At 50.1% G+C, this 17,344-nt stretch overlaps 1 protein-coding gene across 1 annotated transcript; it reads right to left on the bottom strand.

Moving 5' to 3' along the window:
* Positions 1–3,735: 3,735 nt before the first annotated feature.
* On the bottom strand, positions 3,736–16,948 carry LOC116503348 (zinc finger protein 737-like). The gene is made up of 6 exons (XM_032209713.1): positions 16,915–16,948; positions 10,517–10,992; positions 9,350–9,467; positions 9,097–9,173; positions 8,246–8,372; positions 3,736–5,874 (listed from the first exon to the last, which is right to left on the bottom strand). The coding sequence occupies exons 2-6, from the start codon at positions 10,976–10,978 to the stop codon at positions 4,178–4,180; spliced, it is 2,481 nt and encodes an 826-aa protein (XP_032065604.1). The 5' UTR covers positions 10,979–10,992; positions 16,915–16,948; the 3' UTR covers positions 3,736–4,177.
* Positions 16,949–17,344: the final 396 nt, after the last annotated feature.

A 17,344-nucleotide genomic window follows, 5' to 3' on the forward strand; every position in this document is an offset into this window, starting at 1 on the left:
CCCATCATCTGGGTCCCGTCTTCCCCTCTCCGCCAAAGAAAGGTACCCCTTGGGTCTGCCTGTCTCCTCCCCCCTCCGCATTTCTTAACCTCCCAGCTCAGGAAAAGGGGGCTCGGCTTGAGCTGGGTAAGGGGAGGCAGTACAAGACTCTTACAGCTTCCTAGGCATCCTTCAAGGGTCACTTGCAGTTTCCAGGGTACTTGTGTCCAAACAGCAGCTCCCGCCTTCCAGGAGCCTCCAGAACCCCCACACAAGGGAGGGAAGCCCCCCCCCTCCAGTGCAGTCGTCTCCATTCCTGGGTCTGCAGGCAAATGGAAGATCCCTCCCCCATGGAAAGATAAGAGCTTTGCCCCAGTAGTGAAATTCAATTTTTTTTGCTACTGGTTCTGTGGGTGTGGTTTGGTGGGTGTGGCAGGGAAAGGATACTGCAAAATCTCCAAGCTCATCCCACTCCAAGGGAAGGATATTACAAAATCTCTATTCCCACCCCACTCCAAGGGAACAATACTGCAAACTCTCCATTCGCACCCCACTCCAGGGGAAGGATACTGCAAAATCTCCAATCTCACCCCACTCCAGGGGTGAGGATACTGCAAAATCTCTATTCCCACCCCACTCTGGGGCCAGCCAGAGGTAGTATTTGCCGGTTCTCCGAACTACTCAAAATTTCTACCAGTTCTCCAGAACTTGTCAGAACCTGCTGAATTTCACCGCTGCTTTGCCCCATATGGGGGCTAAGTTCTAGAAGGATCTACAGACAGCCCCCTCCCCCATGCCTTCAATGTTTTCCTCCTCCTCCAGGTTTAAGGTTTTAACTCTTGGCAAGGACCCACTCCTCAAACAATCAGACCCCGCCGCTCCCACATCAAAGCTCACCCCCCACCCCACACAAGCTCAGTTTGGGGGTGGGGGAGCGGTGGCACCTATGGTTCTTTTTCTTACAGCATTTCTGGAGGTGCCAGGCTGGCTGGGGAAGTGGAGCTTCTCCCCCTCTCGGACTCTTAAACCAAAACTGGCGTGAGAGAGTGGAGGGGAGGAGGCGGGAGGACAAGGCGAGACCCACAGACCCATAACCTTAAGAAAGAACAAGGTGGTGAGATGTGCGCATTTGGGGGGGGCTGTTCAGAAAGCTAGGCGCCCCCTCTGCCTTGCTGCAAAGGATCCCCCCCTTGTTTCCAGGGGAGAACTCCATAGGGTGGCGAGGGACTGCGGGGGGAAACTTCCCCTCTCTTGTTTGGGGGGTCTGGAGACTCTTGGGGGAGGGTGCTGGAGCTGCAAGGGAGTCATTTTTGGCTTGGGCACTTTGGTATTTTGGTATTTTATTAAATTTATATGCCGCCCTTTTCCCTGGGGGGACTCAGGGCGGCTCACAACTCAAGAGGGGAGGGGAAAGACAAACTTTAGACATGTAGAACAATACAAATTTAAAAACACAACATTCATACCATACCAAGGTGGCGCAGTGGTTAAATGCAGCACTGCAGGCTACTGCTAGATCAGCAGGTCAGCGGTTCAAATCTCACCGGCTCAGGGTTGACTCAGCCTTCCATCCTTCCGAGGTGGGTAAAATGAGGACCCAGATTGTTGGGGCAATATGCTGACTCTCTGTAAACCGCTTAGAGAGGCCTGAAAGGCCTATGAAGCGGTATATAAGTCTACTGCTATTGCTATTGCTATTCGGGCGGGTACAATCTTAGTCCCAGGCCTGACGGGATAGCCAGGTTTTGAGGGCTGTGCGGAAGGTCTGGAGGGTGGTGAGGGTACGAATCTCCACGGGGAGATCGTTCCATAGGGTCGGAGCAAGTAAGAAAGTATTTGGAAGCGGTGTTGGGAAGGGAGCCCCCCCTTCCTCCATTCCTTGAAAGTTGTACCCTGAATTAAGACAGAGATGGATGCCCCCCCCCCCATTCTAGGCTTACAAGTGGGGTGAGGAGGGGGGAGAAGAAAGGGAGGGGCTCCACGCTAAGAGCAGATGGCTAAAAGGCTGATTTCCTAACCCTTCCCCCTTCTATCTAGATCTGGGTTTCTCAACCTTGAGGTTGTCAGATTAACGGAAGTAGAAGGGATCTCGTAGGTAATCTAGTCCACCCCTCAATCCCGCAGGAGACCCTAGACCCCTTCTGACAGATGGCAGTAGTGTCTTCTTGAAAGCTCCCAGTGATGAAGCTCCCATAACTTCTGAAGGCAACTTCTGTTCCGTTGGTTGATTGATCTGCCAGAAAGTTTATCCTTATTCTCAGGTTGAATCTCTCCTTGAGGAGTTTCTATTTGCTTTAATCATCTTGCTTGCTCTTCTCTGCACTCTTTCTAGAGTTCAATATCTTTTTTATAGTGGGGTGACCAAAACTGGATGTAGTACTCTAGGTCAGGCAGGAAATCTTGTATCATTTCAGATAAACGGTTTTCCAATCTCTTCTTAAAATCTTCCAATGTTGGAGCATTTATAACGTCTGGAGGCAAATTGTTCCACTGGTTAATTGTTTTAACTATCAGAAAATCTCTCCTTAGTTCTGGGTTGCTTCTCTTGGGTAGACTTGGTAAGCCTCTGCCCCCCCCCCCCCCCGCAATCCATGCACCCACCTTCCGCAGCTTATCTGAGCTCACAATGTACTGCAGCACTCTTCCTCAACTTGTGCAAAACCTGTGTTGGTCTCTCCCATCCAATATGGTGCCCACTCCCCAATTCTTTACCTGGACCCATCCTGCTTCCTGCTTAACAACCCACGTCTTGAGGTTACAACCAGCAGAGCCTGGATCGCTATTGCTAAGTTATCTGGTCATGTAATGTCAGACTTTATGACTGCATCATTTAGCAATGAAGCCGAAGTGGTGCAGTGGTTAAATGCAGCACTGCAAGCTACTTCATCTGACTGCAGTTCGGCTGTTCAAATCTCAATGGCTCAGGGTTGACTCAGCCTTCCATCCTTCCGAGGTGGGTAAAATGAGGACCCTGATTGTTGGGGGCAAGAGGCTGACTCTGTAAACCGCTTAGAGAGGGCTGAAAGCCCTATGAAGCGGTATACAAGTCTAACTGCTATTGCTATTGCAATGGCAACCTCACTGTTCTGTGGCAATTGTAACCCCACTTAACAACTGAAGTAATTTGCTTAACTGTGGCAAAAAACAGTTGTAAAATCAGAAGTGACTTCACTTAACACCCCCTTGTTTAGCAATGGAAAATCTGATCCCAACTGTGATCGTGAGTATTGTTTCTCCCATGCTGATCTTTTTATTGGAAAGTGCATTTGTCAGGCCTGCAGCCATCTTTTCTTTTGGATCTTTGGCCTGCCACACCATTCTACTATGCACTTTCTATTGTAGGAAAATTGGAGGGGGGATTGTAGGAGTGAGATGCGTTGTAGCCATAACAAAATTATTTCTAGAAAGCCAAGGTCATCCTTTGTCTCTGCACCTCTGCACCTGGATGGGTGAAACTGCCAGCATGGCAGTGGGAGATTGGACCAAGGGATGGACTTGTGGGTGTGGGGGCAAGATCTTGAACTTTCAACTATGTGGGGAAAACCGGGAAGCTTTCAGATTTGGGTTTTCCCAGATGTGCCAACATGGCTCTCTTAATAAATTGGAACTTTGAGCAATACTTTGCCTTGGACTCTGATTTACTTTTGGATGCTATTTGGAACCCTGACGTTAACCCCAATCTCCATTAAAATACTTCACCAGCTACCCCAAATTTCAGGAGGTTGTTCGGGGTCCTGAGCCCCAGTGCCGACTTGAACCTGGGCGGTGTAAAGACTTAGGGAAGATGGAGGAAGAGAAGAAGACAGCATTCTTGTTGGGTTTATAGGTTGTCTTATATAAGTTCATATAAGTTCATCTTTGAGGGAGGTGAGCAATTTAGAAATACAAAACATAAAGCTAATTATGAAATAAAAGTGGAACTCATTTCCTCTTACACCAGGAGTCCCCAACCCGAGCAGCAACCCACAGCCTTAAGCCATTTGGAACTGGGCCATGGATGTGGCAGGCGAGCGTGTGTCCATATCCCTACTTGTGCAAGTAGTTGATGAGCGTGCGTACACATGTGGTCCATTCGCCCAAGCGGCAGGTGCATATGCCCACTGGTCATGCAAATGGAACTGCACACTTCATGCAGAATCTCCTCATCCCTTATCCGCAACACCAGAAAAATTGGGGATCTCCGTCTTACACTATTCCTTCAGAATGGGAAACAAGGTGGCTGCTCTGCCTGAACCTTTTCCCACATGTCATACATGGATTCGTGTTTCTCCCTTGAATTGGTCCTTTGATGGGAAGCGAGGTTATTGCATTGACTGAAGCTCCTTTCAGGCATTGTGTATTTATAGGGCTTCTGGCCAGTGTGGCATCTCATATGACAGACCAGGCTCACGTTACTAGTGAAGTGCTTTCCACACTCCAGACATTTGTAGGGCTTCTCCTTGTTATGGGTACTTTTATGGGCAGAGAGGCTGCTGCATCGGCTATAGCTCTTGTCACACTCTTTGCACTTGTAAGGTTTCTGCCCTGTGTGGAGCCTCGTGTGGGCAGCGAGGCTATCAGAAGTTCTGAAGCTGTTTCCACATTCACCACATTTATAGGGTTTTTCCCCTGAATGAATCCTCTTATGAGTCGTAAGCTTGTACTTCTGATTGAAGCTCTTCCCACATTCCATGCACTGATAAGGTCTCTCTCCCGTGTGGAGCCTCTTGTGAATAGTAAGCGTGTAATTTTTACAGAAGCTCTTTCCGCACTCTGGGCATATATAGGACTTTTCTACGTGTGTTTTTTTATGGGTACGAAAGACACCCTGGTCAATAAAACACTGTCCACACACGGTACATATATATGGAGTTTTGCCTGAAAGGGGAGAAACGTCACTGCCAAAACCGAAGCTCTTTCCACTCTCCGTGGATTTATACAAATTCTCCCACATGTGGATACTTTGATGAGATCTTAGCTGATTTTTCCACCGGAAGCTCTTTTCGCATTCCGCGCACTGATAGGGTTTCTCCTCTGAATGGACCTTTTTATGACTGCAAAGAGCACTATGGGTGCTAAAACTCTTGCTGCACTCTGTACATGCATACGGTTTTTCTCCCGTGTGGATCCGGTTGTGCAAAGTCAGGTATCTGCTCAATCTGAAGCTCTTCCCACACTCCTTACACTGGTAGGGCTTCTCTTCCATGTGCCTACTTGCGTGAAAAGTCAGTTCTTGGCTCGTGCTGAAGCTCTTCCCATACTGCAGACATTTGTACGGTTTCTCCTCGGTATGGACTCTTTTGTGTTGGGTAAGGTCACTGTTCAATATAAAACTCTCTCCGCATGTCGCACATGGAAATGGTTTCTCCTCCATATGGATTCCAATATGGGAAGAGAGTTCACTCGTCCACCTGAAACTCTTTCCACACTCGGCATATTTCCAGGGTTTCTCTCTTGGGTGGAGCTCTTTACAGGAACTCCTGCTCCTACTGAAGCTCTTTCTACACTCTTTGAATGTCTCAGGTTTCTCTGCAGACCCTGGATGGGTTTGTTGACATGATGTCAAAGCAAAGCTTTGGCTGGAATAGTTTCCCTGCTGTCTGCACTCGCACTTGTTGTCTCTAATTTTAGTTTCACAATGATTACATCTCTCGGACTGATCCCTGGGTATCCCCCCATAGGGTAGGGAATTCTCGTTTTGGCTTCCGGTGTGATCCCCTTGAGTCAGGAATTTGTGGACTTCAGCACGGTGGGAAGCTGGTGATTTCTTCTTCCTAGATGTTCTTTTCTTCCTTTCCCCAAATGTTCCTAATCTCCAGTGGTTCTCAAAAATCTCATTTTCCACTTTAGCCCTCTTTGGTTGCGAAGACTCTGTGTCCGGCGCCTGACAATTCTCACTGTTGTCCTCACCTGTTTCTGGAGAGAGAAACAAAGCGTGAACTATCTTTTAAGACTGGAACTCCAAAGATTAATGCTGATTAGCTAATGAATTAATTCTGATGGGAATTGATCACAGGGTCTTGCAAGATTTTTCATTTCTTGTATAATTATTTTTTTAAATTACATTTTGATTACACAACTATCTCAGAAGTCATCTCTGGGCTGAAGTGTTCCCCACTGAGGCTATTGTGACTATTTTTTTCTTTGCAAAAACAAAAAATGAAGCTTAAAACAAAGGAACAATAGAGAAGACAAAGACTGTAATGAAATGGCAATGCAGATAAGCCACAAATGTTGCTTACAATTCTGCAAAGTTTTATTTTAACTACTGTATTTTTTGGAGCATAAGATGCTCCGAAGAATAAGACGCACCTAGCTTTTGGAGAGGAAAACAAGGGAAAAATATCTGCCTCCCAGCAATTTGCCTCCTTGCAACAAACAGCAAACAGTACAGACAACATACACTGTTTGTAGTGTTACATTTCAATTATACTTGTACAGATGCTGTTAAAATTGATGTACTTTCTGGAAGTATACTTATTCTCTGCTATTTAAAAGAAGAAACAATATCACTGGGCCTCTTCAGATCAAGCATTTACTTTAAAAAGCTTCTTCATTTTGTTAAGCTGTCTAGAACAATAATAAAGCAGTCTTTAAAAAATAAGACTAATAATTTGAACATTATATAGGCATTTATAGTTGTTGACTTACCTTCTTGCAGCAAACAGCCTGATTAGCACAAGAAAAAAATATCTGCCTCTGCCTCCCAGCAATTTGCCTCATGGAGCAAACAGAAAGTTTCAATTTCTCCCTATCATCAGCTGTTTCGGTTGCAGGGATTGCTATAGCCTATTGCAGCCTTCGCAAGCCCCATTTCCCTGTTTGCTGCAAGGAAGTAAATTGCTGGGAGGCAGAGGCCAAAAGGTTGGGGTTGAGGGGTGGGCAGGGCTACATTTGGTGTATAAGACGCACCCAAATCTTCACCCTCTTTTAGGGGGGTGGGAAGGTCCATCTAATACTCGGAAAAATAAAGTACCTGGAACTGGGCAAACTGGAGCTCTTTTCACTTTTAGAACAGAATAACAGAGTTGGAAGAGATCTTGAAGATCTTCTAGTCCAACCCCCTTCTTTTGGAGAAGCATATCCTCCAAGGGAGTCATACTAAAATGAGCAACTATGTTTTACAGGAAGAGACAGAAGGAAGTGCATATTTAATTATCTTGAGAAGATGACTGAAAATTCAGTATAGCAATATAGGCAGTCTTCACTTAGCGATCCTTATTGACAAGACAAAGTGCTTGTTAAGTGAAACATTACGTGACTGCAACTTGTAACCTCCTGCCAGCTTTCCCTTCAACTGTTTTGTGGGAATATTGCAAATGACTATCACATGACCGTGGAACAAGGCAACTGTCATATATGTGTATTGGTTAGCAAGTGCCCAATTGTGATAAGACCGTAGAGACGTTGCAATCTTTATGGGAAGTATCCACAAGCCATTTTTTTCAGCCCTGTTATCACTTTGAAGAGTCACTAGAAATGGTAATTAAGCAAGACCTACCTATATTTTACAGATATCTAGAATGAGGAACAGAACAGAAAAGCAAAATAACAAGAGTTGGAAAGGGCCTTGGAGATCTTCTAGTCCAACCCGCTAGTGGTGACATGATAGCAATGTTCCCATATCTAAAGGACTTCCACAAAGAAGAGGGGGGGGGGGTCAACCTGCTCTCCAAAGCACCTGAAGACAGGACAAGAAGCAAAAGATGGAAACGAATCAAAGAGAGAAGCAACCTAGAACTAAGGAGAAATTTCCTGACAGTGAGACCAATTAATGAATGGAATGACTTGTCTCCAGAAGTTGTGGGTGCTCCAACACTGGAGGTTTTCAAGAAGAGACTGCAGAGTCATTTGTCTGCTATAGTATAGCATGGGTTTGGACTAGAAGCAGTGGTGGAATTCAAAAATTTTTCACTACCGGTTCTGTGGGCATGGCTTGGTGGGTGTGGCAGGGGAAGGATTCTGCAAAATCTCCATTCCCACCCACTTCTTGGAAAAGATACTGTAAAATCTCCATTCCCTCCCCACTCCAGAGGAAGATTACTGCAAAATGCTCATTTCCTCCTGATCAGCTGGGACTCAGGAGGCAGAAAATAAATGGAGGTGGGGCCAGCCAGAGGCAGTATTTACCAGTTCTCTGAACTACTACTGGTTCTCCGCTCAGAACCTGCTGAATACCACCTCTGACTAGAAGATCTCCCAAAGTCCTTTCCAACTCTGTTATTATTGTTATAAATAGACTGCTCATTTCCACTATCTGAACTCAGAGCAAAGAGAGGTCTATTACCCAGAGACGCCACGTGTCTAGAATTCTCCTTCATGACTTCCCAGTGGAGAGACTTTTGGGTGGGATCCAGCAGGGCCCACTCCTCCTTGGAGAAACACACCACCACCTCCTGCAAGGACACAGTACCCTGTGTGAGGGGAGAAAATGTTAACAGATACCCTCAAGGTTTTGAAAGATCTCTGCTTTAATCTTCATTAGGCATTTCTCCACATCCACGTGCATTTCGCGACAGCCCGCTTTCCACCAAACTGGAGGTCCATCCAGTAACCTGGTGGACATTGAGGATGTTCAACCACTTGGAGGACATCCAATGGTCAAATGTGGGCAGGATTCCAAATTGTAAGAAGAAAACAATGAAGCATTACAGTTTCTATGGATTCAACTGCACCTTCAGTGAGGATTCCTTTTCCAGAAAAGAGGGGGACCTCTTCTGACACCATATGAAGGAAAAACCCAAAGTGGATGATCCACTGATGGACCTTCTCAAAGCTCTAGTTTGGATTTTGGACTTCTTCCTTCCCTAAAGGAAAAAAACTCTGCCTCGTGCTTTTTTTGGGAAGCCTCGGTCAGAACATCTACAAGCGTCTCTGGGCCACTTACAAATTTAAAAAACTAATAATCATTAAAATGATATAAAGTCACCCTGTGGCGAGAGGGGCGGCCAACAAGTTTAATAAAGAATAAATAAATAAAGGAATAAATAAGAATAGTTTTTAGGCCTGTCATTTCAAGAGGCTCACACATCGCATGAATAGCCAGGTTGAAGATTAGAGGATTATAATTTTATCTTGACTCTTCAATGTTCTGGAGTCCTTAAAGAGAACCTCTGTGATTATGGGTCATTTCCCTACCTGAGCTGGAGAGAGTGTTTCTGCTTCATCAGAAAAAGAAGGCATTTCAACAAGGTCCCGTGGCGATGGGCCATATCCTGCAAAGGAGACAAATAAATGGGAAGAAGGGAATTTCAGAAGACTATTGTTAACAATTTGCGGGATGACACTCTATGTAAAAACCTTTTCACCTTCAAGGTAACCCTGTGAATTCAGGTTCTGAAGATGGGAGAAGCTGGCCATCATTGGCCACGAAGACAGAATCCATCCTTACCTGCTGAGATCTCAAGTATGTCGTTTTCCTGGGAGATTCCCTTGAAAAGCATCCCCTGAGAGGAATCTGAGGAATCCATCGTCCTGTAGGCAACTTGTGGCTCCACCTTGGAGCTTTCCTATAAATAAACCACAGCAAGGGGAAAAAAGATAGAATCAGAATCCTGGAACCTAAGCAAGGAATCATTGCTTTTGACTACGGCCTTATTCAATATGGAAATAGAGCAAATTTTATCTTTCTTATGGATACAATAGCAGAGTTGGAAGGGACCTTGGGGGTCTTCTAGTCCAACCCCCTGCCTAGGCAGGAAACCCTATACCGTTTCAGACAAATGGCTATCCAACATCTTCTTAAAGACTTCCAGTGTTGGGGCATTCACAACTTCTGGAGGCAAGCTGTTCCACTGATTAATTGTTCTAACTGTCGGGAAATTTCTCCCCAGTTCTAAGTTGCTTCTCTCCTTGATTAGTTTCCACCCATTGCTTCTTGTTCTACCCTCAGGTGCCTTGGAGAATAGCTTGACTCCCTCTTCTTTGTGGCAACCCCTGAGATATTGGAGCATTGCTACCATGTCTCTCTGAGTCCTTTTCATTAAACTAGACATACCCAGTTCCTGCAACCTTTCTTCCTATGCTTTAATCTCCAGTCCCCTCATTATCTTTGTTGCTCTTCTCTGCACTCTTTCTAGAGTCTCCACATCTTTTCTACATTGTGGCAACCAAAACTGAATGCCGTATTCCAAGTGTGGCCTTACCAAGGCAGGGAAGTCCAGGGGAGACACAATAGCAGGTGTTCCAATATTTGAGGGGCTGTCTCATAGAGGAGGGGGTCAAGCTATTTTCCAGGGCACCTGAAGGCCAGACAAGGAACAATGAATGGAAACTGACCAAGGAGAGATTCAACCTGGAAATAGGGAGACATTTTCTGACAGTGAGATCAACCAACGGAACAGAAGTTGCCTTCAGAAGTTGTGGGAGCTTCATCACTGGAGGCTTTCAAGAAGAGATTGGACTGCCATCTGTCAGAAATGATGTGGAGTCTCCTGATTGGTTGGGAAGTTGGAGTAGATGACCTACAAAGTCCCTTGCAACTCTGTTAATCTGTTAAAAGTTCAAAAAAAATCCTGGTAGGGCTCCACTTGGAGAAATCAAGAATCAGATTCCTCACCTCCCTTTCTTTGCCGCCTCTCTGGCTCAGCAGAAGGCCTTCGGCCAAGGCCACCGCCTGGGAGCTGGTTTCCACTCCACATTCCCTCACCCAGCTGGCAATCTCCAGGGGAAGGATGGCCAGGAACTGCTCCAGGAGCACCAGCTCCAGCATCTGAGCCTTGGTGTTCCTCTCCGGCTTTAACCACTGGTGGCAAAGGCGATGGAGGCGGCTGCAAACTCTTCGGGGTCCCTCCGACTCCTGGTAGCAAAACCCTCTGAACTTCTGCTGGTGAACCTCCCAAGAGAGGTTGTCTTCTTCTAGGAACTTCTGTCTGGTCCTTTGGTCAAACTCTTCCCGATGCTCCGTCGGATGACAAGGGCTGGTTCCTGTCGGGCCTCTTGACTCCATCTTCTCCCTGGACTCCGCTGAAGATACAGAGACTTGGATTGGGGTCTCTTGGCTTTCTAAAGGGGCTGGCATTGGAGGACTGGAACCTGTGGGAAGAATCGAGGATCTCGATCAAGGCTTACCGTATTTTTCGGAGTATAAGTTGCACCTTTTTCCCACAAAAAAAGGATGAAAATCTGGGTGCGTCTTATAGACTGAATGCAGCATTTTTGGCCTCCCAAAACCCCGCCCCCTTTGCAAAATGGCCGTGCATAGCCTTTAAGAGGCTTCCAGAGTGCTCCTGGAGGCTGGGGAGGGCAAAAATGAGTGAAAAACGGGCTGTTTTTTTGCTCATTTTGGGGCCCCCAGCCCCGAAGAGCACTGTACAAGCCTCCTAAAGGCTACGCATGCCCTTTTTTTGACAAAAAACGGGTCATTTTTGGGAGGTCTGCAGAGTGCAAAAACTTTTTTAAAAAATTTGCTTCTTCAAAATCTTGGTGCGTCTCTAACAGGCAGGCAGAGAACAAGGTCAGATCCTCACAGCATCTATCTAGACAGGTAGTCCCCAACTTACGGCCACAATTGAGCCCCAAATGTCCGTGGCTAAGCAGGACATTTGCTTCTTTTGCTACATTTTTTCACCTTTTCTTGCAATAGTTCTTAAGTGAATGGCTTCGGTTGTTCAGTTAGTAACACGGTTGTTAAATGAGCTTGGATTCCTTACTGGACTTGGCCTGGAGTCGCCTAACCCTGGGTCACTGCAACTGTCATGAGTACAAGCCAGTGGCCAGATATCTGACTTTTGATCATGCGGCCGTGGGAATGCTGCAAAAAAATGCTCACAAATCACATTTTTCGGTGCTGCTATAACCGGTTACTAAATGAATGGTTGTAAGCTGAGGACGACCTCTGTTTATTGCAGGTACAGCTGGGTGTCTATTTACGACCACAATTGAACCCAACATTTATGCTGCTAATTGAGACATTTGTTAAGTGAGACTGGCCCCATGTTGCTTGCCACAGTTGTTAAGTGAATCACTGCAATAGTTAAGGCTTCCCCGTTGACTTCGCTTGGCAGAAGGTCGCTAAAGAGGAACGCCTGGCCCCAGGACTCTGTGACTGTCATAAGTATGAACCAGTTGCCAAGTGTCCGAATTTTGAGTTACTTGACCGCTGGGATGCTGCAACGGTCTTGTGTTGTTATTGCAGATCATTGCTTCAGCCAGGTTCTGTTCGGAGGCCAACAGCAACAGAAGAACCACAGGAAGAACAGTTCTCGACATACAACTGTTCGTTTAGTGACCATTCAAAGTTGCGACGGCAGTGACAAAAAGGACGGAGGACCGGTTTTCACACGTACGACCGTCGCAGCATCCCCAGGATCAATCACGTGATCCAAATTCATCTGCTTGCGAAGTGACTCACCTTTATGACAGTTGGGGTGCCCCCGGGGTCACGTGATTTCATTTTGCACCCTCCAATAGGCCAAGTCTAAGGGGGAAAAATCAGATTCAGTGAACAACCCTGTCACTAACTGAACAATGGCAGTGATTCGCTTAACAACGATGGCAAAGCAAGGCTGGACAACGGAGCAAAATTCACTCAACAAATGTCTCACTTAGCAACAGAAATGCCGGGCTCAACTGCGGCCAGACGTCGAGGATGACCTGCACCAGGGGCAGCTTCCGGTCTTGATCTTTGGTTCCCCAAAGCCTTCCTCAGCCGTCCTCCTCCTCCTCACTCCCCCTCTCCGCAAGCCTAAAAGTAGGGTGCAGGGGGGGTTCATTTGGAAGGTTTCAGCTCAAGGTACAACTTCCTGTGGGGAGGGGAGGGAAAAAGGAGGGCCCGTTCCCAGGAGTGGGGAGTAAAAGGGGGCGGCCTCTCAGGATGAGTGAAAAAGGGGGGCTCTAAGGATGGGGGAGGAAAAGAGGGGAGCTCTAAGGATGGGGGGAGGAAAAAGGGGGGCTTCCCAAGGTTGGGGGAGGCCTCTCAGGATGGGGAGGGAAAAACGGGGGTGCTCTAAGGAGGGGGCGGAAAAAGGGGGGCTAAGGATTGGGGGAGGAAAAAGGGGGGCTCCTCATGGTGAGGGAGGAAAAAGGGAGGCTTCTAAGGATGGGGGAGTAAAAAGGGGGGCTCCAGGGTGAGTGGAGGAAAAGGGAGGCTCTCAGGATGGGGAGGAAAAAGGGGGGCTCTAAGGATGGGGGAGAAAAAAGGGGGGCTCTAAGGATGGAGGAAAAAGGGGGGCTCTAAGGATGGGGAGGAAAAAGGGTGGCTCTAAGGATGGGGAGAAAAAAGGGGGCTCTAAGGATGGAGGAAAAAGGGGGGGCTCTAAGGATGGGGGAGGAAAAAGGGGGGGCTCTAAGGATGGGGAGGAAAAAGGGGGGCTCTAAGGATGGAGGAAAAAGGGGGGCTCTCAGGATGGGGAGGAAAAAGGGGGGGCTCTAAGGATGGGGAGGAAAAAGGGGGGCTCCCAGGCTGAGGGAGGAAAAAGGGGAGCTTAAGGATGGGGGAGGAAAAAGGGGGGGCTCTAAGGATGGGGAGGGAAAAGGGGGGCTCCCAGGGTGAGGGAGGAAAAAGGGGGGCTCTATGGATGGGGGAGGAAAAAGGGGGGCTCCCAGGGTGAGGGAGGAAAAAAGGGGGCTCTAAGGATGGGGGAGGAAAAAGGGGGGCTCCCAAGGTGGGGGAGGCTCTCAGGATGGGGAGGAAAAAGGGGGGCTCTAAGGATGGGGAGGAAAAGGGGGGCTCCCAAGGTGGGGGAGGCTCAGGATGGGGAGGAAAAAGGGGGGCTCTAAGGATGGGGAGGAAAAGGGGGGCTCCCAGGCTGAGGGAGGAAAAAAGGGGAGCTCTAGGATGGGGGAGGAAAAAGGGGGGCTCTAAGGATGGGGAGGAAAAAAGGGGGGCTCCCAAGGTGGGGGAGGCTCTCATATGGGGAGAAAAAGGGGGGGCTCTAAGGATGGGGAGGAAAAAGGGGGCTCCCAGGATGAGGGAGGAAAAGGGGGCTCTAAGGATGGGGGAGGAAAAGGGGGCTCCCAGGCTAGGGAGGAAAAAGGGGAGCTCTAAGGATGGGGGAGGAAAAAGGGGGGCTCCAAGGTGGGGGAGGCTCTCAGGATGGGGAGGAAAAGGGGGGTCTAAGGATGGGGAGGAAAAGGGGGCTCCCAAGGTGGGGGAGGCTCTCAGGTGGGGAGGAAAAAGGGGGGGCTCTAAGGATGGGGAGGAAAAAGGGGGCTCCCAGGGTGAGGGAGGAAAAAGGGGGCTCTAAGGATGGGGGAAAAAGGGGGGCTCCAGGGGGGGAGGAAAAAGGGGGCTCTAAGGATGGAGGAAAAAGGGGGGCTCTAAGGATGGGGAGGAAAAAGGGGGGCTCTAAGGATGGGGAGGAAAAAGGGGGCTCTAAGGATGGGGGAGGAAAAAGGGGGGCTCTCAGGATGGGGAGGAAAAAGGGGGGGCTCTAAGGATGGGGAGGAAAAAGGGGGGGCTCTAAGGATGGGGGAGGAAAAAGGGGGGCTCTAAGGATGGGGGAGGAAAACGGGGGGCTCCCATGGTGAGGGAGGAAAAAGGGGGGCTCTAAGGATGGGGGAGGAAAAAGGGGGGCTCCCAAGGTGGGGGAGGCCTCAGGATGGGGAGAAAAACGCTCTAAGGATGGGGAGGAAAAGGGGGGCTCCCAGGGGTGAGGAGAAAAAGGGGGGGGCTCTAAGGATGGGGGAGGAACAAAGGGGGGCTCCCAGGGTGAGGGAGGAAAAGGGGGCTAAAGGATGGGGAGAAAAAAGGGGGGGGCTCTAAGGATGGAGGAAAAAGGGGGGCTCTAAGGATGGGGGAGGAAAAAGGGGGGCTCTAAGGATGGGGGAGGAAAAGGGGCTCCCAAGGTGGGGGAGGCTCTCAGGATGGGGATGAAAAGGGGCTCTAAGGATGGGGAGGAAAAGGGGGGGCTTAAGTGGGGGGAGGAAAAAGGGGGGCTAAGGATGGGAGGAAAAAGGGGGGCTCCCATGGTGAGGAGGAAAAGGGGGGCTCTAAGGATGGGGGAGGAAAAAGGGGGGCTCCCAGTGGGGGAGGCTCCAGGATGGGGAGGAAAAACCGGGGGCTCTAAGCTGGGGAGGAAAAAGGGGGGTCCAGGGTGAGGGAGGAAAAGGGGGCTCTAAGGATGGGGGAGGAAAAAAGGGTTCCCCGGCTGAGGGAGGAAAAAAGGGGCTCTAAGGATGGGGGGAAAAAGGGGGGGGCTCTAAGGATGGGGAGGGAAAAAGGGGGGCTCCCAAGGTGGGGGAGGCTCTCAGGATGGGGAGGAAAAAGGGGGGGCTCTAAGATGGGGAGGAAAAAGGGGGGCTCCCAGGGTGAGGGAGGAAAAAGGGGGCTCTAGGAGGGGGAGGAAAAAGGGGGGCTCCCAGGCTGAGGGAGGAAAAAGGGGAGCTCTAAGGATGGCGGAGGAAAAAGGGGGGCTCCTAAGGGGGGGAGGCTCTCAGGATGGGGAAGGAAAAGGGGGGGCTCTAAGGATGGGAGGAAAAAGGGGGGCTCCCAGGGTGGGGAGGAAAAAGGGGGGGCTCTAAGGATGGGGGGAGGAAAAAGGGGGGGCTCTAAGGATGGGGGAGGAAAAAGGGGGGCTCCCAGGGTGAGGGAGGAAAAAGGGGGCTCTAAGGATGGGGGAGGAAAAAGGGGGGCTCCAGGCTGAGGGAGGAAAAAGGGGAGCTCTAAGGATGGGGGAGGAAAAAGGGGGCTCCTAAGGTGGGCGAGGCTCTCAGGAGGGGAGGAAAAGGGGGGGCTCTAAGGATGGGGAGGAAAAAGGGGCTCCAAGGTGGGGGAGGCTCAGGGGGGAGGAAAAAAGGGGGGGCTCTAAGGATGGGGAGGAAAAAGGGGGGCTCCCAGGGTGAGGGAGGAAAAAGGGGGCTCTAAGGATGGGGGGGAGGAAAAAGGGGGGCTCCCAGGGTGAGGGAGGAAAAAGGGGGCTCTAAGGATGGGGAGGAAAAAGGGGGGCTCCAGGGTGAGGGAGGAAAAGGGGGCTCTAAGGATGGGGGAGGAAAAAGGGGGGCTCCCAGGCTGAGGGAGGAAAAAGGGGAGCTCTAAGGATGGGGGAGGAAAAAGGGGGGCTCCCAAGGTGGGGGAGGCTCTCAGGATGGGGAGGAAAAAGGGGGGCTCTAAGGATGGGGAGGAAAAAGGGGGGCTCCCAGGGTGAGGGAGGAAAAAGGGGGGGCTCTAAGGATGGGGGAGGAAAAAGGGGGGGGCTCTAAGGATGGGGGAGGAAAAAGGGGGGGCTCTAAGGATGGGGAGGAAAAAGGGGGGCTCTAAGGATGGGGGAGGAAAAAGGGGGCTCTAAGGATGGGGGAGGAAAAAGGGGGGGCTCTAAGGATGGGGAGGAAAAGGGGGGCTCCCAGAGGTGAAAACGGGGCTCTAAGGTGGGGGAAAAAGGGGGGCTCCCAAGGTGGGGGAGCTCTCAGTATGGGGAGGAAAAAGGGTGGCTCTAAGGATGGGGGAGGAAAAAGGGGGGCTCTAAGGATGGGGAGGAAAAAAGGGGGGCTCCCAGTGAGGGAAAAAGGGCTCTAAGATGGGGAGGAAAAGGGGGGCTCTACTGGATGGGGAGGAAAAGGGGGGCTTCAAGGATGGGGAGGAAAAAGGGGGGCTCTAAGGATGGGGGAGGAAAAAGGGGGCTCTAGGTGGGGGAAAAAGGGGGCTAAGGATGGGGGAGGAAAAGGGGGGCTCCGGGTGTGGGGAGGTCAAAAAAGAATGGGGGCTCAAGATGGGGAGGGAAAAGGGGGGGCTCTTAGGGTAGTGGAGGAAAAAGCCCTCCCCCAAACTTCCTTGCTTCTCCCCCCCCCCGTTCCCATGTCCCCCCCTTGCAGCTACAGCGTCCCTCCCCCCAAGGAGCAACCCACCCTCAAGCAAGGGAGGGGGTGGCCTCCCCATGCGGAGGATCTCTCCCGCCCCCATTGAAAGAGAGGGAGGGGGAGTCGAGGGGAGTCCTTCTGCCCTCCCCTCCCCCGCGAAGAACCCGCCGCCATCCACACCTCTCGGCCCTTTTTTTGGCGGACAGCCGCGCGCCACCCCACCGCCGTTTTCCCCAGCGGATTCCTGTAACGGCCAACGGAGGAAGCCCCCGACTAGGGAAGTCCTCCCGCGCAGGCGCAGGGGGCTCCTCGGAGCGGCGCTCGCCGCTCCCTGTCGGCGACGGGGCGCCTCGCATGGGATTTTGGATGGGTGAGGAGGGAACGCAAGAGTGAAGGAAATAAGGCAAGGTAAAGTAATGCAATAATAAAATAATGCAAGAGTAAAGGAAATAATGTACCTCCCCCCGAATACAAAGAAATAGGTGGGATGGACTGCGAGTGAATAGGATGGGATGGAGTAGAATAGAGTAGAACTACAATATGATTAGAATAGAGTAGAGCAGTGTTTCCCAACCTTGGCCACTTGAAGATGTCCGGACTCAACTCCCAGAATTCCCAGCCAGCGAATGCTGGCTGGGGAATTCTGGGAGTT

Source organism: Thamnophis elegans, chromosome 2 (genome assembly GCF_009769535.1).
Source record: "Thamnophis elegans isolate rThaEle1 chromosome 2, rThaEle1.pri, whole genome shotgun sequence".
NCBI lineage: Eukaryota > Metazoa > Chordata > Lepidosauria > Squamata > Colubridae > Thamnophis > Thamnophis elegans.